Here is a 26294-nt window from a genome sequence, read left to right as displayed (position 1 = left end):
CGTTCCTTGAAAAGATAAACAAAATTGATAAACTGTTAGCCAGACTTGCAAGAAACAAAGAGAGGACCCAAATCAATAAAATCAGAAACAAGGGAGAAGTTACAAATGATACCACAGAAATACAAAAGATTGTAAGAGATTACTATGAAGAATTATACACCAATAAAATGGACAACCTAGAAGAAATGGACAAATTCCTAGAAACCCACAATCTCCCAACACTGAATCAGGAAAAAGTAGAAAATAAGGACAGACCAATTACTAGTAATGAAATTGAATCAGTAATTAAAGAAAAAAAAAGCTCCCAACAAACAAAAGTCCAGGACCAGATGACTTCATATGTGAATTCTACCAAACGTTTAAAGAAGAATTAACACCTATCCTTCTCAAACTATTCCAAAAACTTGCAGAGGCAGGGACACTTCCCAACTAATTTATGAGGCCAGCATCACCCTGATATCAAACCAGACAAAGATATTACAAAAAAAGAAAATTACAGGCCAATATCACTGATGAACATAGGTGCAAAAATCCTCAACAAAATACTAGCAAACCAAATCTAACAATACATTAAAAAGATCATTATCAAGTGGGATTTATATCACAAATGCAAGGATGATTCAATATCCACAAATCAATCAATGTGACAGATCACATTAACAAACTGAAGAATAAAAAATCATATGATCATCTCAATAGATGCAGAAAAAGCTTTTGACAAAATTCAACATCAATTTACAATAAAAACTCTCCAGAAAGTGGGTATAGATGGAACATACCTCAACATAATAAAGGCCATATATAACAAACTGACAGCTAACATCATACTCAATGGTGAAAAGCTGAAAGCATTTCCTCTAAGAACAGGAACATGACAAGGATGCTCACTCTCACCACTTTTATTCAACATAGTATTATCAATAGAAGTCCTAGCCACAGCAATCAGAGAAGAAAAATAAATAAAAGGAGTCCAAGTCGAAGGAAGTGAAACTGTCACTGTTTGCAGATGATATGATACTATACATAGAAAATTCTAAAGACACCCCCCAAAAACTACTTGAGCTCATCAACAATTTGGTGAAATTGTAGGATCCAAAATTAACAAATAGAAATCTGTTGCATTTCTTTACACTAACAATGAACAAGAGAAGTTAAGAAAACAATCCCATTTACCATCACATTAAAAAGAATAAAATACCTAGGAATAAGTCTAACTAATCTAACTAAGGAAATAAAGACCTGTGCTTGGAAAACTATAAGACACTGATGAGAGAAATTGAAAATGACACCAAATGGAAAGATATACTATGTTCATGGATTGGAAGAATTAATATTGTTAAAATGCCCGTACTATCCAAGGCAATCTACAGATTCAATGCAATAACTATCAAAATACCAATAGCATTTTCACAGAACTAAAACAAATAAATCTAAAATGTGTATGAAAACACAGAAGACTTCAAATAGCTAAAACAATCTTAAGAAAGAACAAATCTACAGGTATCACACTCCCTGATTTCAAACTACACTACAAAGCTACAGTCATCAAAACAGTATGGCACTAGCACAAAAACAGACACAGATCAATGGAACAAAATAGAGAACTCAGAAATGAACCCAAACTTATATGGGCAATTAATGTATGACAAAGGAGGCAAGAATATACAATGGGGAAAAGACAGCCTCTTCAATACATTTGTGAAAACTGGATTGCTACATGCAAAAGAATCAAACTGGACTACTGTCTCACTCTATGCACAAAAATAAATTCAAAATGGATTAAAGACTTAAATGTAAGACTTGAAATCATAAAACTTCTAGAAGAAAACATAGGCAGTACACTCTTTGACAATGGTCTTTGTAATATTTTTTGGATCTGTCTCCTCAGGCAAAAGAAACAAATGGCACTACATCAAATTTAAAAGCCTTTGCACAGCAAAGGAAACAATCAAGAAAACAAAAAGGCCACTTTCTGAATGGGAGAAAATATTTGCAAATGATATACTGATAAGGGGTTACTATGAAAAATATGCAAATAACTCATACAACTAAACATCAAAAAAAAAAAAAAAAACAAAAACCCACAAACAATCCATTTAAAAATGGGCAGAGGATCTGAATAAACATTTTTCCAAGGAAGACATACAGATGGCCAACAAGCATATGAAAAAATGTTCAACATTGCCAATTATTAGTGAAATGCAAATCAAAACAACAATGAAATATCACCTCACACCTATCAGAATGGCTGTCATCAAAACAGCCACAAATAAATGTTGGTGAGAATTTGGAGAAAAAGGAATCCTGTACACTGTTGGTGGCAATGTAAATTGGTACAGCTATTATAGAAAACAGTATGGAGATTCCTCAAAAAATTAAGAATAGAACTACCATATGATCCAGCAACAGCACTTCTGGACATTTATCCGAAGAAAACAAAAACACTAGAATATATATGCACTCCTATGTTCATTGCAGTATTACTTACAGTAGTCGAGATATGGAAGCAACCTAAGTGTCCATCAAGAGATGACTGGATAAAGAAGATATGCTATATATACATACAATGGAATATTACTAAGCCATAAAAAAGAAGGAAATCTTGTTATTTGAGACAACATGGATGGACCTAGAGGGTATTATGCTAAGTGAAAAAATTTAGACAGACAAAGACAAATACCATATGATTTCACTTATATGTGTAATCTAAAAACACAAAACAAATGAACAAACATAACAAAACATAAACAGAGTTACAGTACAGAGAACAAGGAGATATATGCCAGAGGGGAGGAGGGCAGGGGGAGGAAAGAACTAGGTGAGGGAAGTTAAGAAACACAAATTTCTAGTTGCAAAATAAATGAGTCATGGGTATTAAATGTATTATACCTAAGTACTAGGGATGTAACATACAACATGATAAATATAATCAATACTGTTGTATGTTATATATGAAAGTTAGAGTAAATTCCTGGAGTTCTCATCATAAGAAGAAAATTTTTTTTCTATTCCTTTAATTGTGCACCTATGGGAGATGATGGATGTTTATTAAACTTGTCATAGTCACTTCATGATGTATGTAAAGCAAATCATTATGCTGGATATCTTAAACTTATATAGTACCGTATGTCAATTATATCTCAATAAACCTGGAAAAAAAAAGAATCGTGGAGTACATACCATGTGCACAAATTCTAAGGACAGTGCAAATAAAAAACAGTCCCTTCCCAAGAGCTCACAAACTAGCAAAAGAGACCAATAAATGACCCCTGTACAATGTGATAAGCGCTAGCATAAAGTCAAGTACAGGGGCAATAAATGATCATGAAGGAAAATCAACTATACTTCAATAAAATGAAAAATTTTAAAATATGGAGCATGAAGAAAACTTTTAACTCAGCCCAGAGAAAAGGGGGTGGATGGTGCATGGAGAGAGTAGCTTTCTAGAGAAGATATTTTATAGTTACATATTACCTTTTAATAATTTCTGATGAGTCTCTAATGTCTGATAAAATTAAGAGCAATTATATTATCTAGATCAGTACTGTCCAACAGAAATGTAATGTGATATACATAATTTAAAATTTTCTAGTAACCATATTAATAAAGTAAAAAGAAACAAGTGAAATTTATTTTAATAATATATTTATATAACACAGCATATCTAAATATCTAAAATATTATCATTTCAACATGTAATCGGTATAAATTATTGAGATATTTTATATTCTTCTAGGTTTTCTATATTTATTTTGTATTTTATACTTACCACACATCTCAATTCAAACTAAGTCACATTTCAAGTGCTCAATGGCCTGACATGGGACTAATATATCAGCTAACACAGATCTATTTTGAACTAATGGTTCCCAATATCTTAAAGTATGAAGGCCTCTCAAAATACTTTGAAGATATCCACATTATAGTTTGACACTTTTAATATCCATCAATTGATAAATCTTATTGAAAAAGCTCTTTTGAGCAAATTTAACAATGCTTTTCCATGTATGTTGATTTTGTATAACAGTGTCTACATGTGTTTGAAAAATGGTACCCTAAGATATGATATTATATATCATCCCATATCATAGTATGATATCACATAATATGCTTAAGCTAATTTGAATTGGATTTTGGCCTGACAGAACATATAGATCACTATTTTTAGGCATCACCTAAGTTCTATTGTATCCACCCCTATTACAGTAAGATCAATAAAGCTGACAGATGAGCACTTTTTGAGAGGTTCCTTATAGATATGATTCAAATATCCTGGTAGCAAGATGATTGTTAAAGAATTCCTAAGGTCTCTTCCAGTTGATGGTAGTATTTAATATGGGTTCTCCTCCCAACTCTCTTACTTACCAGCTGTGAGACCTTAGGCAACATACTAAACCTTTCTAAACCTTTGTTTTTTCATCTTTAAAAAACAAGAACAGTATCTGCTTAATATTTGTTGAGCACTCTAGGCATCTTACATGCACCAGCTCTTTAAATCCTCACTGCAATCCCATGAGATGTTGCTATATTATCCCCATTCCACACAGATGCACGCAGAGGCACTGTGACGTTAAATAATTTGTCCAAGATTACTCAGCTGTAATTTGAACCCAAAACCTGCAATTTTAATCCCCGTGCTATATACTGTCTTTCTTAAATTACAGTGATTCTCAAATGAGATAATACACACAGATACTTAGTACATGCAAGTTCAGTGTCAGTTTATTATTGTTATTATTAAGATTCTGATGCCCATATTTGTACCTCTTTAAAATGCTCTTTCCTAACTGGAAATGCCTTGCTTCATCATTCTGAAAATAATTCCAAGTCCCACCTCCTACATAAATCTTTTTTTTTTTTTTTTTTTCGGTGCACAGGCCTCTCACTGCTGTGGCCTCTCCCATTGAGGAGCACAGGCTCCGGACGCGCAGGCTCAGCAGCCATGGCTCACGGGCCCAGCCGCTCCGCGGCATGTGGGATCCTCCCGGACTGGGGCACGAACCCGTGTCCCCTGCATCAGCAGGTGGACTCTCAACAACTGCTCCACCAGGGAAGCCCCCATAAATCTTTTTTTAACTAAGTTGATTGCTCTTTGCTAAAAATTCCCTTTGATATTTAAAGAAGTACAGAATTTGGCCCATGATTCTCCACCAATGATTATGCCTTATTACTTTAACAACAGTGGTAATTAAGGAGGAAGAAATTCCCTCTCACATCCCACCCCCACTCATAGAAAGTCATTTATTCACTCATTTTTTTCAGTAAGGGCCTATTCTATGTCAGGCTCTGAGCTAGGTGCTAGACACGTACTGGTGAACAAAGCACATAGTTCCTTTTCTCATGGAAGTTTTGACAATAGAACATGACATTAAACAAATAAATGTATAAATACAAATTGTAGTAAATGTCATGAAGAAAAAGAACAAATAGGCCATCAGAAAGACAGTCTAAGGGGTATAATTTAGATGGAGGAAGTCAGAGAAGGCCTCTCTGAAGAAGTAACATCTAAGCTAAGTAAGACCTGAAGAATGAGTAGAAATTTGTCAGGGAAAGAGTGAATGAAAGAACAGTCCAGTCAAAGACCCTGAAGCAGAAGAGCTTGCCATGTTTATTTAGACACTGAAGAAAGCCAAGGTAGCTGAGATATATTGAACAAGAGGAAAGTGGTAGAAAATGAGGCTGAAAACTATACAGGGCCGTGTCAGAATCTGATAAAGAGCAAAATACCTATTATTGTATTTGCACGGTACAAACTCCAGAGGTTAGACCTTGCCTATCTCTTCTTTACTAGAAGGGTAGGGGTCGGCACAGTTTTTAAAAGAATGAGTAATCCTGACCTACTAATACTCTTTGTCTCAAGCGTACTATAGTGTTGCTTCTAAAATAGTGAATCTCTTAAACATTCCATCTGATAGTTTTGACTGGAACTTACATGGTAAACATCCATGCTATCTAATATGATGTGCAAGACATCAAAAGGAGGTAAAGATGTTTGAATGACATGGCCTGTGACTGCAAAGGAATTTAATGGCTAATAGTATCAAGTAATATAAGGAAATGGATAAAAAGAATGAATGGAAGTTATGAGGAGCATAACCTAAGTATGAAATTAAGCCCACTGCAAAGTTCTGAATTATAACACTTATTATATATTGTATATTGAGGTTTAAATTATCTACCCAATTCTGGGGACTGAAGGCCAGGTTGGATGGTGGATGAAGTTGGAGAGAATCAAATGAATGAATGCATGTCAAGCACCTAAAAACATGCCTAATGCCTGACATGACATCAGCAAGTGAAGCTACCATTATTATCTACAGTGACTTTTTTTTTCCAAAACAAAATTTCAATGTAACTAACACTTAGGCAAATAACAAAATATTTGGATAAATAAGTTGGTTATGTTAGCTATACATATATTACCAAAATGAGAAATGAGCAAGAGTTTCACAGTGGAGATGGCAAATTTCAAATATTAAGTGTAGTATGAACTAAGAACCAGATAAAAAATAGCTGCTGCAAGAAGCGTATATACTAAGTATTTATCTTAAAGCTGAGCTACAAATCACCTAAGCAATAATACAATGGATTCAGCCTTGCACTCCAGCAGGACACTGTGGTTACATGAGGCTAGCCAACTGAATTTTCTAACAAAGAGGCAAAATCAGTTGCATCCTAAGTAGTCTCCCAGCATCAGAATGAAGAGATGGAATCTCCCCTCTTGCTTGGTTCCTAATCTTTCTGTAGAACTCCAGCAGACATCTAGAACTGGTTTAGATGATTGGCCTTTGCTTGTCTCTCCAGTCTATTCCCAACTATAGTGTCACTTCTGGTTTTAAAGCCCTAAAAACTCTACAGGAAGCAAAGGATAGAGAATTATGAATTGGACATGTTGAGTACCAAAAAGTAATGCAAAGGAGGAAATTTTTCTGCACTGGCAGTACAGAACAAATCGATTTATGAGAACAAGCTGTTTGTTCCAAACGCTGCTAACCAGTGTACTTTTCAAGTCCCAGAATTAATACCAAAGTGGTGAGAATAAAACTAGGGGCTTTTCCCAATGGGTAGGGCAGGCATGAGACTTCCTTGAATGAATCAACAGACAAATGAATAAAGAAATTTACTGGGAAGATTATTTGATTTTGACTCAGACATCCTATAAAATCCTATAGATTAAAGCCAGGTGTGGTTGACCCCTGTGCTCTACAAGTATAAATGAAGAAGCATCTTACAGAAAGGGATCTAAACTGTAGTTCAATATTCAAGAGGTCTTAGGGAGGTATGGAAGGAGGCTGGGAGTCAGTAAACTATCCGATTACCATAGAAATGAAGGTATTAAGAACAAGCGTAATTTTGATTGATTTATTAAAATGTTCCTCACAGAATTCTTTACAAAAACATCATGTCCCGAAAAAGTCATTCAACAAACATCAAGACCTTCTGTGTATAGGACATTGATGGAAAAAGCAAGAGAATCCATGTTTCTGATCCTGAATACAACTCCAAAATATTTAAAGCTATGAAACTTCAGTTCAAAATCTTAAATTTTACTTCACTTACAATTTCAATAGTGCTGAAATTTTCATTTAGTATTGTGCTTATAGTGCTATTCCTGTTTTTTGTTCACAAAAACAAAAGCCTATCATTCCCATGCTACATAAAATATGTATGTTCATGTTTTAGATATTTATATAAAACAAAATTGTTGTAAATAAATAAGAAATCTTAAAGAAACCAAATCAGTATCAAAGTTAAAATTACAATATATGTAATCCACTAATTCTAAAGTTTAGACAAAGTTTTAGATCTTCTTCATGAAAGAAACGTACGAACTGTACCCTTGATTGTACCTCTACAAATAGGGCATTTTCTTAGAGAAGGGGCACAATCTTTGCAAACTACTAGATGACCGCAAGGAATAAACACTATGGACACTTCTTTGTCCATACACACTTTACATGTTCTTTCTTCTTGTAGTCTCCTCAATTGTTCTTCCATTGGTAAATCTAAGAAGAGAAAAAAAATTTTAATAAAAGGCAATTTGCTGCTTCTCCTCCAATGAAAAGCCAAGAAAATAAAAAACAATGTTTTCTACTGATTTAAATTATTAATACTATTTTACCTGAAACATTTTCTGTGGGAATGTATTTTATGTCTTGTTGCACTAAGGGAGAAAAAGCAAAAGCATTACTATGACAAATAAGGTTAACAATATTTAGTCACAGAATATATATTTTTAAACTAACAGTGTAGACTCTGCCCAAATACTATAGATAATTTTCATAATGTCAAGGCAATGAAAGCCTTCAATCTTTTTGTACAATTAATAGTTTATAAATTAGGTTGAATTATTTTCAATAATCACAAATCATTAATAAAAGCGTATTTTCAATTGACCTAGGAAGTTCCAAAAGTAATTTTCCAGCACTCACCAAATAAATGCTGGTATAACATGGGGTCAATTTCTTGTAGAGAGTTTTTGAATATGGTGGCTGCAAAATTTCCTTTTACTAAGATAGTATCAATCAGTTCTCTTGCTTGTAAGGATGTCTGTGTTTTTTGTTTAATGACATCACATTCTTGCTCGGTAATCACTCTGGCAGTTAGTAGACTATCCAGGATTGGAAGCGCACAAGTCAAACGTTGAAAAAGTGCCATTCTATTCTTCCGGATTAATGATAGGTCATCTTTATAGAAAAGAACACAAACACAATCACGTTCAAACTCTGCCCACAAACTTCCTTCCACATATACACATATAACTGAATGAAAACAACCATAATTCATAATCAGTTGGCACTGAAGTTGATTGCTAGCTTTGGGGGTACCTGATGCCCTGTGCTTGATAGTAACTCTACTTATAATAAGAACTAACACTGAGCACTGTGGTAGGCACTTTCCATGCATTAACTCATTTCATCTTCACAACAGCCCTTTGAGGTAGGTACTAGTACCCTTATTTAGCAGGTAAGAAAATAGAGGTACAGTGAGGCAAGTAAATTGCTGAAGGACACACAACTAGCAAAAGTCAAACTGAGGCAATTTGGTTTCATAATCTATGCTCTCTACCATTCTGCAATACTGCCAATCCTTTAACCAAATAAAACTTAGAACCAAATAAAATTGAAATTTTAATCCACTCTAGTCAAAGTGGGGAAAGGCAAAATCAAGGGAATTAAAATGATAGAACATTTCTTAAATTATCAGTCACCCATAAAACTTCTTTAAAATTCCATTTTAAGATGAAATTATTAATTATTATTTCCCAAAATTAGACATGATATTGCTATTACCTCAATGTTTTATAGTAAGGGGGGAAAGGCACTAACAGCATTTTGAAAAATAAATCCTACTTGTCAATACCTTCCTGTCCTATAGGATCTCCATATTCTTCTTCCAGGTCTAGATTTTGTATCTAGTGGTAAAATATTTTATATTTGAAACTCTGCAATTTTATTATCTCTTTGGAATATGACTTATGATTCCAAGTTTATTAATTAACTATCATATAGTTTTACCATGATCCATAAAGCTTTTCTATAAAATAAAAAGAGAAGTTGGGCTGTTTAAAGAAGAATTATTTGAGGGGAGATGATCATTAGATTTTAGAAACTCTGACTTTGTCAAATAATAGGACATATAAATAGAACTGTTTAATAAGAAATAAAAAACAGTGCTTAGTCAGAAAGTCCAGGCTCTAGATACACATTTTGAAGAGAATTGAAGCTCTGAGAATAAATGAGAAAAGGATCAGGACCTAGAACAGTGTCTGGCACAAAGTCAATGTTCCACAAATACCTGTTGAACAAATGAACCATCAGGCCTCGGCAACTTAAACAGCAGTAGGAACAAAGAATTAACAGCCAGAGGGATGGAAGAATTAGAACTTAACATATTGTTAAGTAATCTATGGTTAAGAAGTAGTGATATTTTAGGAAATTAAAATATAATTTATACTTGATGTTAAAGTATATTAATTTTTTAATTTTTAATTTTTCTAATTACATTTTACTTAAACTAATGTAAGAAGTTCTCTGAAATTCTTAAGATTTCTAAAATTGGATTGCTAGTAGCTGCAGAAAATAGTCTCACTTCAAAGTCATAGACTGTATTCCGGTTTATAAGAGGTAAAGACTTGAATAAACCTTTGAAGCATATTCTTTTATCCTGGAAAAAAAATCCTAAGTTGCCTCTTTATTTACACATCTGTCAAGAAATCACTCACCTACTGTTCTGGGAAACTATAAAGTAATCAGTAACGTAAACGTTAAGTATTTTCATTGTCATTCAAAAAAATATTTCTTGAGCACAGACTATATACAGATACTGCGCTAGGTAGTATGGATATAACAGTGAGCTGAGAAGCTAACGGATATTTTTGACAATGCAAGTTATTGTATACTGTTGACTTGGAGTCAACTCTGGAAACTGTTGATTTTTTTTTTTGGAAGAAAAATAAGTATTTTTCTTTAGACTTTAGACTTCATAGGGTCTATAAACAATTGTGGAAATGGGTGTTCTCTTCTTTGAGCAGTTGTTCACTGATGACCAGTGGTTAAGACTGAGAGGACTACAGGAAGAACATGCAGCCCTATCTTCACTTCACAATGAAAAGGAGAACTTGGCTGGGCAAAGATGAACTTGGACTATGTTGCTGCTGTACTGGTGACATGTAGAACTGAATAATTCACACTTTGGTAAATAGAGGATGCTGTATTACTGTGATCTGATATTTTTGTCTGGGTTGGCCAAGGGTAGATTTTTCCGGGAATGGAGTGAACAATCTCACCGTCAACATCCTGGGAAGGAAGAGGTCCCAGATGGCCTTGGACAAGGATATGGGGCAAACCTTTCTCATTCTGGGCTTTGTGGATATTTGGGGGCCTGAGCTCCGCTTGGGACTTTCCTAGTCATTTGTTAAAACTGGCCAGAGCTACACAGAGATGAATCAGGAGCTGGGCCAAGAGATTCATGAGGACGGGCTTAGGGGCACCAAGAGAGGCCACATACAGTTATAGCTGTCAACTGCCATCTGTGATGTAATGCCCTTCTGTTATCCCTAAATCTCCAGTAAGAGCTTGTTAAAAATTGTAATCTGTTTTCAGTTGTGTTGAAAGGACTCTTGGATCTGGTCCATGCTTTGGAAGGAGTGGCAAAGGAGAGACCAACATTTCTCTTTGTCCAGGCCAGAGTGATGATAGCAGTGGAGCAACCAGATTAGAATGAACATGCTCATCCAGAGGAGGGGATGAGCCTCAACACAGTAGAGGCAACAGGGAGCAGACAAGGCTAGCATGGAAGGGCATGGATAACTTGTCTTGGGAGAATGTGAAACAGTGTCTTAGAGCTCCCCTAAATAACACAGGGACACTCCAAAGGGGAATTCAGTTCTTGTGTGGGCAAATAGGAAATGTAATCATAATTTGTACATTAATTTACAGTCACAGGCTGAGACACACTGTTACACTAATATTAAAATTAATTATTGTTCCTGATCCCACCCCAATTTATAGCAAAGAGGAGTAAGCAACTAGTCTGGGATCAAAAATGTGCCATGAATAATTACACAGTCAATTACCCAGAATAAAAATAGAAATTAAGAAAAAGCAGGAAACTTTTGGTTTCCTGTGAAATGCTTTCACTCAATATATGTACTTATATTTTCAATTTACTAATAAGAAATTCAAATATATTTTAATGTGAAGAAAGTTTTCATAATTCAAATGCAGAACGTTGAACTTAAAATCCAATTGCATTGACTATATTTTCAATAACTTATGTGCAGTGACATCCTTATGGAAATGGAGACTGTAAGTAAATATGTGTACCTGATTCTTTTTCCTCAGTTGCTCTTTCTTTCTCCTCTTCCCTCATTTCATCTTCTGCATTAAGTAAATCTAATACAAGATCACTGACAGTTTTGTAATTCTCTCCAGTTGTTAGGATTTTACTCTGAACTGTCTGCTTTATCAGCCTTCTACTAAAGCCCATTTCCAAAGCAGCTTTAACAACAGGTGTATTCATCATGACTGCATCTTCTGAATGGTTTTCTCCAGGTCCAAAATGAATAACTATACGGAATAAAGAATTTAACACACATTGGGATAGTCTGTATATTTTCTAAATTGCGAGTTATTACAATATCAAAAACATAAGGCCCAGAAAATGTGTAGGTACTATTTTGTATTACCTTTCTTAGATTTAAAATAACGATATACATGTTCAGTCACTAAAATAGGAATATGGAATATTGTATTCAGATTCAAAATATGCATTATCTGGCATAAATATGAGTGGGAGAAAGAAACAATGTTGGGATCATCCCCACCAGCACTGAGATTCCTTTTTCCCCATGTTGAATGAACAAATGAGCTTTCTAAATCAAATATGTTTAACATAATTTTGAAAGAGGCCAATTGTAATCACTCATATCTATTACTGCAATGGCCTCCTAAACTATTGCTCCTGTCTAATTCATTCTCAACATTGTAACCAGAATGACTTTTTAAAAACAAAAATCTGAATGTGTCACATTCCTTCTTAAATTCCAACAACGATTCCTTTGCTTTTAGGATAACATTCAACTGTGCCTTACAATATCTTATGCAATCTGGACCCTGTTTACCCCTTCAGCCTCATCTCTTGCCACTTACTCATTCGCCTTCTATCCCAGAAGCCACAAACTGATGGCTCTTGGGTCAAATTCTGCCTACAGTGCTGACCACTCTTAAGCTAGCCTGCTTCATTCATTTACCTGTTTGCAAATCCTACTTCTAGCGATACAAAATTTTGTTCAGTTCTTCAAGTGTTCCTGTTCTCTTTTGTTACTTAAATCTTTCAGGTGCTGTTCTCTCTGCCAAGAATATTCTTTTCCTCCCGTTGTTATTTGGTTAACTACTATTCTTCCCTTTGATTCTGTGCTAAGACAAATACTTACTCTGGAAAGCCTTTTCTGATCTTCCAAGTCTGGGCTAATTGTCCCGCATGTGCTCTCAGAGAACACTTTACTTTCCACACTGTTCTCCTATCTGTGTATTTGCCTGTATTCCTTAGACCACTAGCTCATGAGAGCAGGTGTTATGTTTATCCTGTTGTCTATTCTTTCCCCAGAATAGCAGAAGCACAACAAATATTTATTGAACTGAATTTAACACTAGATAAGGGAGAAGAGCTTGTTCAAATATTGGCTCTATCACCTTTCAAGTTTAAGGTGGTGGACAAGTCACTTAACCTCTCTGAGCCTCTGAGTACCTATTGAAAAATGAGAATATTATTTTCTGCTCTCTCCATTTCATAGAAAGAATATGTATGCAATCTAATGTCATAGTGCACCTGTTCCCACACTGGTCTGAGAACAAGGGTTAGGCTGGATGTCTGAAACTTGTTAAAACTATAGATGCTCAAGCCCCACCTTCAGATACTATGATTCAATTCAGTAGGGTTAAAGTGGAGACTAGAAATCTGTAATATTTTTTAGAGCTCCTCAGGCAATTATGAGATGCACTAAAATTTGAAAAATACCAATAATGTATTTGAAAATTCACTGTAAATTATAACTCATAATATAAATGTATATTATTATAATTATCAACTTTCAATCTTAACAGTATCAAATGGTTCTAACATTTAAATGCAGTAATTATTATTAGTATACATACTTGGTGACTCTGCATTTTCATCTTCTGGATTGTCTGAAGTAGATAACAGCTAAAAAAATGTATATAAATTAAAATGTAAATCTTATCTTGTTCATTGCAATAAAAATTAATCAAGAGACCTAATTTATTCAATTTATTGCAAACTAACTTGTTTACTGGCAACATAATTTTTTATGTCAAAAGCAAAATTTCATTTACATTCAACAGCAATTCTGTAGGCCATAAACTAATAGAGTTTCTTCGTGTGTGCGTGTGTATGTGTGTATTAACAAATAAAATCCATTTTCGTTAAGGCAGGAAAAGGGCTACACCTTTTCAGTGACCTGTAAGACAATCACTGTTTGCCTATCATCCCAAAGATCTTCCATTTTCTGGGTGTTCCTTTGGGATAAGCTGGACCCTTTATTTCCATTGACTGTGGCTAGGAAGTGTTTGACCCTCAAACTATTCTCTAAGTTCTTACTTGCTTTTCTGGGAAGATTAGAAAGAGCAATACAATTATCTTCCTCAAATTCTTTTAAGAAAAATTTATATAGTAAAATTATTAAATGCTACTATCCAGTCAATTTTTTCCTCAAATAATTTAATTTATTGCAACTTTGTTGGAGAAATACTCAGAAACATAACTTAAATATTATTTTTCAGAAGGTTTCTAATTATGGATCTGCTGTTATCCAAAGAATAGCACTCTCTAAGATCATGCTGGGTGTTGAAAAAAGAAAATGTATTTTTAAATTGACTTGTCTTTTCACTAAAATACTACTCTCTGTAATTATCAGAAAATAATTTATCAGAAAATCAATTTAATGAATGATTTAAAAAACAAAAAAACTGTCCCTACCTGTTCAAGTAGATGAGGGTAACTGGCTTGAACTCGACTGATGAATTCTTGTCCTTTAATTCGTATCAAGTACTCACACCTAAAATGTAAGGAAAATTAAATCTGGGGGGTTATTTTAATCTGGTCATTTGTAGGCTGCTAAATCTTTCAAGTGAACATAAACATAATTATAACCACTTGACTATTCATTTAGCATATAGGAAGTGATAAGAGATACTGCACTCAAAGGTAAGATGATATAAGCAAGAGGAAGGCTGTAACTGGTACCCGGCCAAGGCTGATGTGGATAAGGATTGTGAGGCTCTCAGTCTACTGAGATAAGTAAGGCTGTCTCCACCCCAAGGTTCTTGCTGCTCTCTTCAACTATTCTAAGATTCCTAAAAACATTCTGAACATTCATGAGCCAAGGAGACAGGTAGAAAGTTCCCTAATAAATGATACTGTTCATACATAAGCTTTGTATGTTTAAAAGCTGAAAATATACATAGAAAGAATGAGGAAGCTTAACACATTTTCTAAGAAGTCAGACATTCACAAGTTTGGTAGTTTCTAGATACTATATATCCATGGTCAAATTTAAGTACAAAATGAATTCATGACACTACCAAAGCAAATTTACTGTTCTTTTTATATATTCACAAAATTACCACAATAGAAAGCTAGCAGCACTTTTTAAAAATGTCTATGTAAGGTGTTCTTTTTAATCTTCATAATTTTTGAAATTTGAAATATTTGGGGAGTACAAAGTTGCTATAAATGAAGACATAGTATCATATAAAAAATTATATAATGCAAATGTTAGGATACTAAGTTTAGTAATCAACACTAAAAATACTAAAAGTGTTGACCATGAAAAATTATAGGCTACCTGATTTTAGTAAAAAAGGGAGAGTGTAAACAAGTATAGAATAATCAAAAGTGTAAGACATGACAACAAAATGCTATGTAGTGATCAAAACAGATGAGATGGGTCTATATTTACTCTGATGACCCTAATTAATATTGTAACCAGTCTGGTGCCTCTGATCTCCCTTACCCAAGCTCCCTTTTTTCTTTTTATCCATAGCACTTATTATCTTCCAACATGCTATATAACTTATTTATTAAGTTTTTATTCATTGTCTGTCCTCTCCTGCTGTAAGTCTAGCATATGAGACCAGGAGTCTTGGTTTTGTTCAACTGAGTATATTAAGCATCTACAATAGTGCTTGATAATAGGTAATCAGTTAATATTATTGAGTGTTGAATAAATGGAAATATGTTCAAAACATGTTGACTGAAAAAAGTTTCAAAACAGTAAATATATCTAATTCATGTAAAATTGTATACATTTATGTATATATGTACATATGCATAAAGAGATGTCTCTGGAGGGATGTTCACTAAAATGGTGACTGTGGTCAACTTTAGGTGGTGAGGTTTCTGGACATTTAAATTTTTTTTTGTCTCTGTACTTTCCTACTTTCCTACAATGTGTAACTTTGGTTTTATAATGAGCATATGTTATTTTAATATACATGTATATATATTAATTACACACACTAAATTATTTCCTCTTTATCTTAACTTTCCATCGAAACCTTTTAAGTAATTATTTTTCTACGTAATCCCTCCTAAATTTATTCATAAATGTATTTTTGAAACAAAGACAGAATAAAGCAACAGTTGATTGTAAGGTAAACACATATAACTCCTCTCACAATAATCACAAACATTTGCAAAGAAAATTTCACAATAATTACCTTGGAAACCACTTGGCATGTTCCACCCATGGATCATCTCCAGATTCCCAACACCTCAGCCCACCATCACAGCAAAAGCATTTCACATCATCACTGTGACCTAAAATTAATTTTGGACCAAAACTTATGAATACATATAATTTTACCACTAAAATGTATGAGATAACACATGTTGAATATTTGTTTTTTATTATCAGATTAAGTTTCTTACCCATATAATAAAAACCTGCACTTGCAAGCTGCTCAGGATGAACTGGAACACTAGAGGGCCAGTTACAGAATGTTTTGAAGCGGGCTGCATATGTCTGCATGCTCAGATTAGAAACAGTGTATCTTGAAGTGCCTTGAAGCTGACTTCCTAAAAATGGGCAGTTGGGGAAATGTCTCAGGTGTTCTGACATAGCATCATCCTTTGGTTCCCAGTTGCTCAATTTTCCACCACAGGCAAAGCAGGCCACTCTATCTCCAGGTCCTATGTAGTAAAAGCCTGCTTTTGCCAGATCCGTTGGTGACAGAAAAGTCAATGGCCACATCTGGAAAGTAAGTAATCTGGCTTTTTCGGTATTCATTGCACAACGGTAGGGACTTATCCTCAAGGCAGAAAAATCTTGATTTGGTCCAGAGTTTAAAAGATTTGATGGAAAGCTTGAATAAGAGCCACTGAAACAGCCACTGTTTTCCAAACTTGGAAGTAATGAGTGCGTGGAATTTGTTACTGAAGAAGGAAAAGTAGGCTGAGAAGTGGCTCCCGAGATGTTAACTGAATTTAGATTCTGAACAAAGCTACAGCTAGGATACAACTTTTTATGCTTTTCAATAGGATTATCTCCTTGTTTCCAGTTATCCAGCATCAGTCCGCAACAGAAGCATTTGACCTTGTCATTCACACCAGTATAATAAAAACCAGCACGAGCAAGACTCCTTTCTGAGACAGGAACACCGGCGGGGAAAGCCGAATAGGTAGACATTCGGTACAGCTCACACGAAAAGTCATACTTCAATTCAAATATGTTGGCACTTTTCATCAAATTTGATAAGAATACGCTATTTTCTACTATGTTCATAATGAAATGGATGGGGAGGAAAAGGGACTAGCCTTTCTCTGGGGAGGTAGTTTTGTGCATGGGTTTTGATTTTTATTAATTTTAGTACTAGACTGAACACTTAGAACAGGAAATCTTTCATTCTTTTTTCTTCTATGCATTTAGGGTTATAGCATGGCAAGATTCTAAATTCTATATTGATACAGTTTAAGGGCCAATTATGTACCTGCACCTCTGTATACTCTTGCATACAATGTAAACGTGATGCTACACAGTACCTTGTGATGAAAATTAAAACCCTTCATAAAAGTGTAGAGTGCTTTAGGTGATCAAGATGCCATTTAGTGTCAGATATCTCCACAGGTAGGTCACCCTCTCCACTAGTATGCTTCAGTGACATCCAGTCAGCCTGAAGATAAAATGTCTCACATAGCTAGTTTGTTTTGGCAGAAAGCTATGCTGTGTAAGCGTTCTATACACACAAAAATATTCAAACTATGTTTATTTTGTTTTTAAATTGTGAAATTTTGTAGCCAGAAGAAAAAAAAAGCATAAGACCTACCTCGAAAGAGGAAAAGAATGGACTATCATATTTCACTGATTCTAAGATGCATGTTTTAATATCTCTGCTATGGAGAGGTATCTTACAATTAATGAATGGCATGTCACATTTTAATTAACAGCATTTTTATTTCTTAGAGGTACATAAAATAATGGTGTGCTTTACAAATGATGACATCTTAGATTCAATGAAATACAGTCTATCCAAAATCTTGCTCAAATTAATTTTTCTTCCTACAACCATTTTATTAGGGAGAACAAAACAATTCAAAATTTTCTTCCAAATAAAGAGCTTAAGTAATAACAGAATTGGTTCCTACATCTCAAGACCTGGTTTCAAGATTTATTAAATAATAATTACTTCCCATAGATAGGTACCTGATTGCTTAGTCATAGCAATACCACTAGATCTTAGCAAATTAAACATTGCATTTCAAATAAATTATCAGAGATGAATATATTTGCTCACTTGGTCTTTTAGACTCAGCTTCATGCTGTTGAGAACCAAAATCAAATCTCCTGATAATGGATTTACTTTTAAAAACAGTCAACAGTCAGAGTGCTGAGTCTGCGAGCTAAGATAAATAATCAAAAAAAAAAAGATGGATAAAAAAATCTGGCTTTGGTCAGAAATTATTTCACAGATAGCATACCTTGAACCAGAATTTATCATGACAAAAAATAATAAATTTATTTTGTCACAATCTACTTCTTTTGAACAGCAGAGATCTCAAAATTCAGAATTTCTCAATTACAAGTAGCTATTAGTCAGTAGGTTCTGTGTCAATAATGTTAGTAATAACCAATAAACAAGTCAACATGGTTTTTTTTTCTAGAAGTGTTTTGCAAGCATGCTTCCTGGGTCCCACATATGTTGGGGCTTTTTACTGCAGACTTCAATGCTTTATTTCCAGGTGGGAGAAGAAACATATCTAAATACTAGTGATAATTGCCCTCAGAGGTGAATTATTATGTCTGACTTCAGTATTCCTTTCTTTCTTGGTATTACTACTGTCTCTGTGTGAATTTTCTTTTGGAATAAGTTTGTTCATTTACCAAAATGTAACCATCCAGTCATCATTCTCATTCTAATTTTTCTCAGAAATAACAGCCCATTTGAACAAACTAAAGTTTTGACTTTCAAAATATCAACAGTCTTATAAATGGTTAATTTCTTTACCAATCATCACGTTTATCTTTCATACTTGCTCTAAATTTGTTGCACCTATCAAAAAGTTTTATTCTTGACATTTCTTTGTCATTGCAGAAATCTTTTAACATGCCAAAGGTTTTATATGCATGTTTCTCTAATTTAGCAGAGGGTTGAATATTAACTCTTTGTTCTTGATAACTGTCATTCATTTTAAAATCTTTACCAAACACAGGTACTTTTTTTATTCTACACAGCAGCCAGTGGGAGACTGCCTGGCCAACTTTGAGAAAAGTAGTTCAACAATATGTCCCAGCTACAATCATTTCTTTATATCCACAAATCAATATCAGAATGAAACTTATTATTACTTTATAGGTATACCTCTTATAATCAAATCATATTTTTAAAATTAACATTCTTTCGATACCAAAAACTCCTGTTAACTACTTTGTTTATTCATGCACAAAACTACCTCCCGGAGATTAGACTAAGTCCCTTTTAAGAGTTTTAGGCCTCCATTTTGAGATGTTTTGATTTATAGAAAAAACTGGAATAAACCTAGAAGTAGAACAGTTCGTCTCTTTTGTAAAACCTGTTAAAAAAAAAAAAAGACAATATTAAAAGTCAAATAATTCATAGATGTAACTCCATGATCTCTTTTTAAACATTTTTTCCAAAGCAGAGCACTAGTATTTACTGAATGTCTGTGACATACAAGGTGCTGTATTAGGTACTGCAGAGGCCAAGAAATCCCAGATGAAAACCAGAAGGCTCAAATTGGTGGCCAGCAGAGGTATTATGTTTGGCTTGCACAGAATTGGACTCCAGCATTTCACTAATTCTTTTAACCTTTTATTTTGCAATTAATTTATACATAGAGAAAACATAAAAATAAGAGTTCTCACATATCCTGCATTTACATATCCTCGTATAACCATAGAAACCAGGAAAGTAACACTGATACAATGCTGTTAATCTATATGCCTTATTTGAATTTCACCAGTTTCCCAAGTAAGATTTTTCTTAGAAAAATACCACAGTACGTTTAAATGTTTTAGTTAATTACCAACATTTTTTAAAAGTAAGAGATATCTGGGCTTCCCTGGTGGCTCAGTGGTTAAGAATCCGCCTGGCAATGCAGGGGACACGGGTTTGAGCCCTGGTCCAGGAAGGTCCCACATGCCGTGGAGCAACTAAGCCTGTGCACCACAACTACTGAGCCTGTGCTCTAGAGCTCGTGAGCCACAACTACTGAGCCCATGTGCCACAACTACTGAAGCCCGCACGCCTAGAGCCCGTGATCCGCAACAAGAGCAGTCACTGCAAGGAGAAGCCCGCGCACTGCAACAAAGAGTAGCTCCCGCTCGCCGGAACTACAGAAAGCCCCCGCGCAGCAACAAAGACAAAAATAAATTAAAAAAATAAATTAAAATAAAATAAATAAAAAAATTTTAAAGGGATTTCTGTAAAAAAAAAGTAATAAATAAAATAAAAGTAAGATTTCTGGACTTCCCTAGTGGTCCAGTGGTTAAGACTCCGTGCTTCTACTGCAGGGGACGCGGGTTCAATCCCTGGACAGTGAACTAAGATCCCACATGCCACACATGGAGGGGCCAAAAAAAAAAAAGTAAGAAATTCCCCAGGACATTCTAGATCCCAACCTTATCCTGAAAAATCAGAAGACCTGGCTACACTGGGCATTTATTCCTGCATGGCAAGAATCAGCTAGTGCCGAGCAGCGGCTCCACCCTTTAGGGAAGGCACACGCTCTCCCCTTTGGCACTCTGATACGGAGACTGTCAGTTGCTTTTTGTCACTGAGCTGGCACTGTTGTTTTTCTCACAGTAGAATTATGAAGAAAGTGGAATTGTTCTAATACCTGTGTCTATCAAAAGTAACAAAAATGAAAGGTAGACAAAGAGGGACATTTTTTGAGAAAAATGAGAGTAACATATTTCTTTGTGGAAAGGAAGACTATTCCTACATGTTAAATATGTAAGCAAAGTGTGCTTTTGTTTAAAAAAGACACCCCTAGTTTTGTTCATTTATATCACCTGCCTGGCCCCTATGCAGTTAAGATTTCAAACCCCTTACACAGATCTTGCCCTAAAGAAGCTTTGATGTGGAAACAAGGCATGTCTGTGGACATTTAGGCAACAGTTATACAATAAGTATACAAAAATATGCCAAGATGCCAACCCTGGATCCATTCAACCTCTGTCCTATCCATTTCCAACACCTAGAATTCTTTTTACATCTTTATTGGGGTATAATTGCTTTACAATGGTGTGATAGTTTCTGCTTTATAACAAAGTGAATCAGTTATACATATACCTATGCTCCCATATGTCTTCCCTCTTGCGTCTCCCTCCCTCCCACCCTCCCTATCCCACCCCTCCAGGCTGTCACAAAGCACTGAGCCAATATCCCTGTGCCATGCGGCTGCTTCCCACTAGCTATCTACCTTACGTTTGTTAGTGTGTATATGTCCATGACTCTCTCTCGCCCTGTCACAGCTCACCCTTCCCCCTCCCCATATCCTCAAGTCCGTTCTCCAGTAGGTCTGCGTCTTTATTCCTGTCTTACCCCTAGGTTCTTCATGACATTTTTTTTCTTAAATTCCATATATATGCAACACCTAGAATTCTAAATGCTGCTGGGGAAGATCTACAACCTTGTAGACAGAAACCAGCATGACGTCAGGCTTCACCTTGGCTGGCCCTTCACTATCTCTCATCAATTCTTCTTAAGCCTAGCCCACTGGCCTATGCCACTCTTCTAAACCTTCAATACCTTCCTCAAATTTCTCCTCCACAACTCCCCATCTCACTTTCAGTAGATTGTTTTGACTTCGATTTCTCAAAGAGACATCATTGAGTAGTAATCCTTTCACATTCTTAAATCCATGCCCTTTTTGCTCACAACCCACTTACTGCCTCACTTAAAAGAATCCCATCCTCCCCCACTGGCCTCAGAAACCTTGCTCTTAACCCCATCCTCCTCATTTCTTCTACTCTCTCTACTGGGTCTTTTCCTTCAATATAACAAGCAAGCTTAATTCTGTCTCAGCTTTCAAATGAAAACAAAACCAAAAAACCCTCTTTCAACCCTACTTTTCACTCTAGCAACTACCCTGTATCTCACCTTCGCTTCACAGCCAAATGAAATGAACAACTGTCTATGGTGAAGGTCTCCCAATACAACTGGCTTTAGCCGGCACCACTTAAAACCACTCTCTTTTTCTTTTATTTATTTGAAGTATAGTTGATTTACAATGTTGTGTTAGCTTCAGGTGTACAGCACAATGATTCAATTTTATATATATATATATATATATATATATATATATATTCTTTTTCAGATTCTTTTTCCTTATAGGTTATTACAAAATAGTGAGTATAGTTCCTATGCTGCACAGTAGGTCCTTGTTGGTTATCTATTTTATATATAGTAGTGTGTATATGTCAATCCCATCCTCCTAATTTATCCATCCCCCGCCCTTCCCTTTGGTAACCACGTTTGTTTTCTGTGTCTGTGGAAAACCACTCTCAGTATGAGTAACACCAATCTTTTCTTTCCCAAAACCAGTGGAATTTTTCACACCTGACACTGGGGTTCACTTCCTCTATGAAATATTCTAGTCCCTTGGCTTCTGATACCACTCTCTTGGGATTCCTCTTTCCTTTCTTGTGGCTCCTTCTCAGATTGGCTCAAGTCCCCAACCTCATCACTTCCTACTCCATCATTTCCAGTGGGCAACCTCCCTGATGCCAGCGATGTTGGGTGTGTCTATCCTCTTGGGCACTTAGCACATCCATGTCTCAGACACTGGAGTTTAAGTGTGCCTTTTCTCTCTGCCTCGCCCTAGTCTGTGAGCTCCTTCACAGCATAACTGTTTCAGCTCTGTACCAGCCCTCCCACTCCCACCATCCATTCAGCCTGGCATATAATGTAGACACTTAAGACTTTTTGCTGAGAAGTGAATTTCACTAACTTGACTGAGCCCCCCAGGACCACAGCACCCTCATTTGCATGGTATTAAGGATATCAATTTTACATTAATGACTACAAAGTCTGCTCAGTGATGGTTTAATACCAGGCTTTGGAGTCAGACATCTCGAGTTTCCAATATCATTCAGTCTCCGCATACCAGGGGTGTGATCCTGGGCAAGTGCTTCTTAGGACTGTGAGAATTAAACCTGAAAACACATGTAAAGTCTTCTAAGGGAGTCGTTGAATACAGTGGATATTAGAAACACCTAATGTTAGCAACAAATAATGGCAAACAAAGTTAACATTACTGTTAGTTTAGGATCGGGTAAATACCTCCGGCACTTTACTAACTAGATTAAGAGCACTACAGGGTTTCCATGCTGATCACCAGGAAAACCACCAAAAATCTGCTTTTTCTGCCACCACTTGGGAACACTCCTCCGTCTGTCCATTAAAAAAAGATTTTACTGAGTCCTTTCTATGCCCAAGCTCTGCTTTAGGCTCTGTGCTGAAGCTCATCTGGCACCGTCTAAGGCCCGGTGATATCTCTTGGCAATCGAGTTAAACAAACTGTCAAAGCTTCCCCATTCCACTGACTCACTGCAAAAGGAAAACAGGAACTGCACACCCGGCAGGAAGGCGGACGGAAAGTGAGTGTCAGCGAGGCAGCGCCGGACCCGGAGGCCCCACGGGCTGGAGGGCAAGTCTGGGCGGTGGCGAAGACCGGCCGGACCAGCACGGCCGCGCCGGGAAGGGCCGCCCGGGCTCCCACTCTCTTGCCGTCCCTGGTCGGCTCGAGAGCCGGCCTGGAGCCGACCTCTGGGCCCTGCAGCAGGTCTGATTACCGTGCGCCCCTAGACGAGCGGCAGCCATGGCCCCCGCCCGCGCGGGACGCAGTGCGGAGACGTTGGGGGTCGCGCGCACGGACACGCGCACAGACACAAACGGTCGCGCGCACGCGCACGCTCGCTCACTCACCTCAGCTCTACCGGCCGGCCTGCCGACCCCGGCAGGTGCGCGGCAGTCGGGTTGTGCCGGCCGAGTCTTGGCGGGTGACAGCCGTCGGCCCGCTGTTCGGTGCGGGCTGGAGTCTCACGCTGCCTTTTAAACGTCTCCCCCCACCCCCGCTCCTCCCCTTCCCCACCCCCACCCCACTCCATTTGTCCCGCACTCCTCCCAGCGGTTTGCTTGTTCGCTGGTGCTTTCCTCTTAAGATTTAGGGGAACTCCAGCGGTAATAACCACACACACTTCCCCTTAATCAGTGGCCTGGCAGACCCACTCGGGGATTTCCATGACCCGAAAAGCGTGACTGTTTCTTAACCGGGGCGTATCGGCGTGGCATTTACTGAAATACCTTTGCTTCTTTGTTCGTGGGTCAGAGGAAATCTTGATAATCTGTAAGGGGGAAGATGAGCATTGGTCAGCCTGACTGGAAAAGGTCCATCTCCCACATAATAAAAAAAAACCGCGAAACTTTGTGAACTCTTTCTGATAAGTTTTACTTTTTGTTCTAATTCTGTTATAATTGTAAAGCATGAACGGAAATGTAGGGGTTTGTAAAAAAAAAAATCACAAGATTCTCCTTTTCAGTTTATTTTTAGTGTTTTAAAAGATTGAGATTACCATCTTAGTTTGCTATATTGAAATCTTTTTTTTTTTTTTTTGGTTCGTTGGTTTTTTTTATAACTAGGGTGGAGTTGGCTATAAAACAAATTCCGCCTTTTAGTCTTTTGTCTCACAAGGGAGATGTCTAAATTACCATGACAGTCTCATAGAAACCTGAAGTCAGAGTCTAACTGCACTGCCATATTTTCCTCAACATTTCTTGCCTAAGCAGTAAATTTAAGCACAGTTATCTAAAGACAGTGCATGCCAGGGTAACAGATGGCTTGGGAGAGCTCATCTGATTTTCCTGCCTTCCAGTAAATCAAAGATATCAAGCACTAAAGGCAGAACCCATAATATTACTCAGTACTTCAACATCCTATGGAAACAAGAACGCAGTACAGTCAGGATGAGCTGGGGTATCTTCTGGATTAGGTGGATTTGGCTGCCCATAGCAGTTAGAGTTCCAATTGGAAATACATCAAAAAGATTAAGTTTACTTATGTGGAGATTTCAATTCATTTTTGAGCCTGCTTAGTTCAAAACTTTATAAGCCATTTTCAACTCACCCTTGAGATGGTGGAAGAAATTTTGTGATCCTTATATACTTATGATCATGTACCTACCAAAATAATTTTGAAAAACTATATTCCTCTGCATATTTTTAACTTAAGATTAAAACAAAAAAGTTGCTGTAGTTGCTAAGGAACTACAAAATATAGACATAGATGTTTTAGAATAAAATTGATCAGCAGTCTTTTAAATGTATTCAATGGACTACAAATACCATAGCCACTTGATACCCCCCATCATTATATATCAGCTCATCATTATATATCAGCTTTAATCATCAGAAATATTATATCAATGCTTTTTGTCCTTGAACATTCTACTTCTCCCACAGAATTTTAATATATGTTTATAATGGACATCTTTATGATCCCTCTGGCACATATTTCTGAAACAAACATATGTATAAATAGAAATTTAACTTTTTTCCTGTGATCATAAGGCTGTAACTTAAAGAAAAATTTCTCCTTGATTGCATTATCATATATTACTTTCAGTACGTATATTGAAAGTCAGTTGGTCAAAACATCTAAATATAAATGTTAATGATTACTCAAGATAAAAAGTAAAATTCTTTAACAAATGCAATTTCAGTGGGGCAGCTTAAATTTGAACAATTTGTTCAAGTGTGTGTTCATGAATATTACCTATTACTAGAATATTATAGGGTTCAGCATAGATTCTCTTCCTTTTTTTAGTTTCTAAAGATTCTAAGTGTTGAAAAATCTTTTTCACATAAATAAGTAGAGAGGCCCAGAAGAAATGTTATTATATCGATTTTTTCACAATTTTTTAACATCTGTTTTATAGCCCCAAAATTCTTTAGTGATCTTTAATCCTAAAATGTAATTAGTTATCAGTAGACAACTCAATTTTGTTGAAATCAGTGACTTAGAAACCACAGGAATTTTACCCAGATAGGGTAGCCAGAGTTAGCAATTAAAATACAGGATACCTAGTTAAATTTAAATTTGAGATAAACAACAAATAATTTTTTAGTATAAGTATGTTCCATGCAATATATTATTCATTGAATACATTAATCATTGATTAGCTAGAATTCAAATTTAACTGGGTGACTTTTTTTTTTTTTTTTTTTTTTGTGGTACGCGGGCCTCTCACTGCT

General features: G+C 36.0%; 1 protein-coding gene across 5 annotated transcripts; it reads right to left on the bottom strand.

Moving 5' to 3' along the window:
* Positions 1–7348: 7348 nt before the first annotated feature.
* On the bottom strand, positions 7349–24125 carry BIRC3 (baculoviral IAP repeat containing 3). 5 transcript variants are annotated; one of them, XM_067750823.1, is made up of 10 exons: positions 23970–24084; positions 23095–23197; positions 16453–19590; positions 16242–16341; positions 14500–14578; positions 13659–13707; positions 11829–12071; positions 8433–8687; positions 8123–8164; positions 7349–8006 (listed from the first exon to the last, which is right to left on the bottom strand). In XM_067750823.1, exons 3-10 carry the CDS (start codon positions 17303–17305, stop codon positions 7813–7815), a joined length of 1815 nt encoding a protein of 604 aa, XP_067606924.1. In that variant the 5' UTR covers positions 17306–19590; positions 23095–23197; positions 23970–24084; the 3' UTR covers positions 7349–7812. The 5 variants fall into 5 exon arrangements, with proteins under 5 accessions (XP_067606924.1, XP_067606923.1, XP_067606922.1 ...); XM_067750822.1 differs by having other exon boundaries at positions 23149–23197; XM_067750821.1 differs by lacking the exon at positions 23095–23197 and having other exon boundaries at positions 23970–24125.
* Positions 24126–26294: the final 2169 nt, after the last annotated feature.

This window comes from Pseudorca crassidens, chromosome 9, assembly GCF_039906515.1.
Source record: "Pseudorca crassidens isolate mPseCra1 chromosome 9, mPseCra1.hap1, whole genome shotgun sequence".
Taxonomy (NCBI): domain Eukaryota; kingdom Metazoa; phylum Chordata; class Mammalia; order Artiodactyla; family Delphinidae; genus Pseudorca; species Pseudorca crassidens.
Note: the sequence above shows the minus strand (reverse complement) of the source record. Positions and strands in the feature narration are given on the sequence as shown.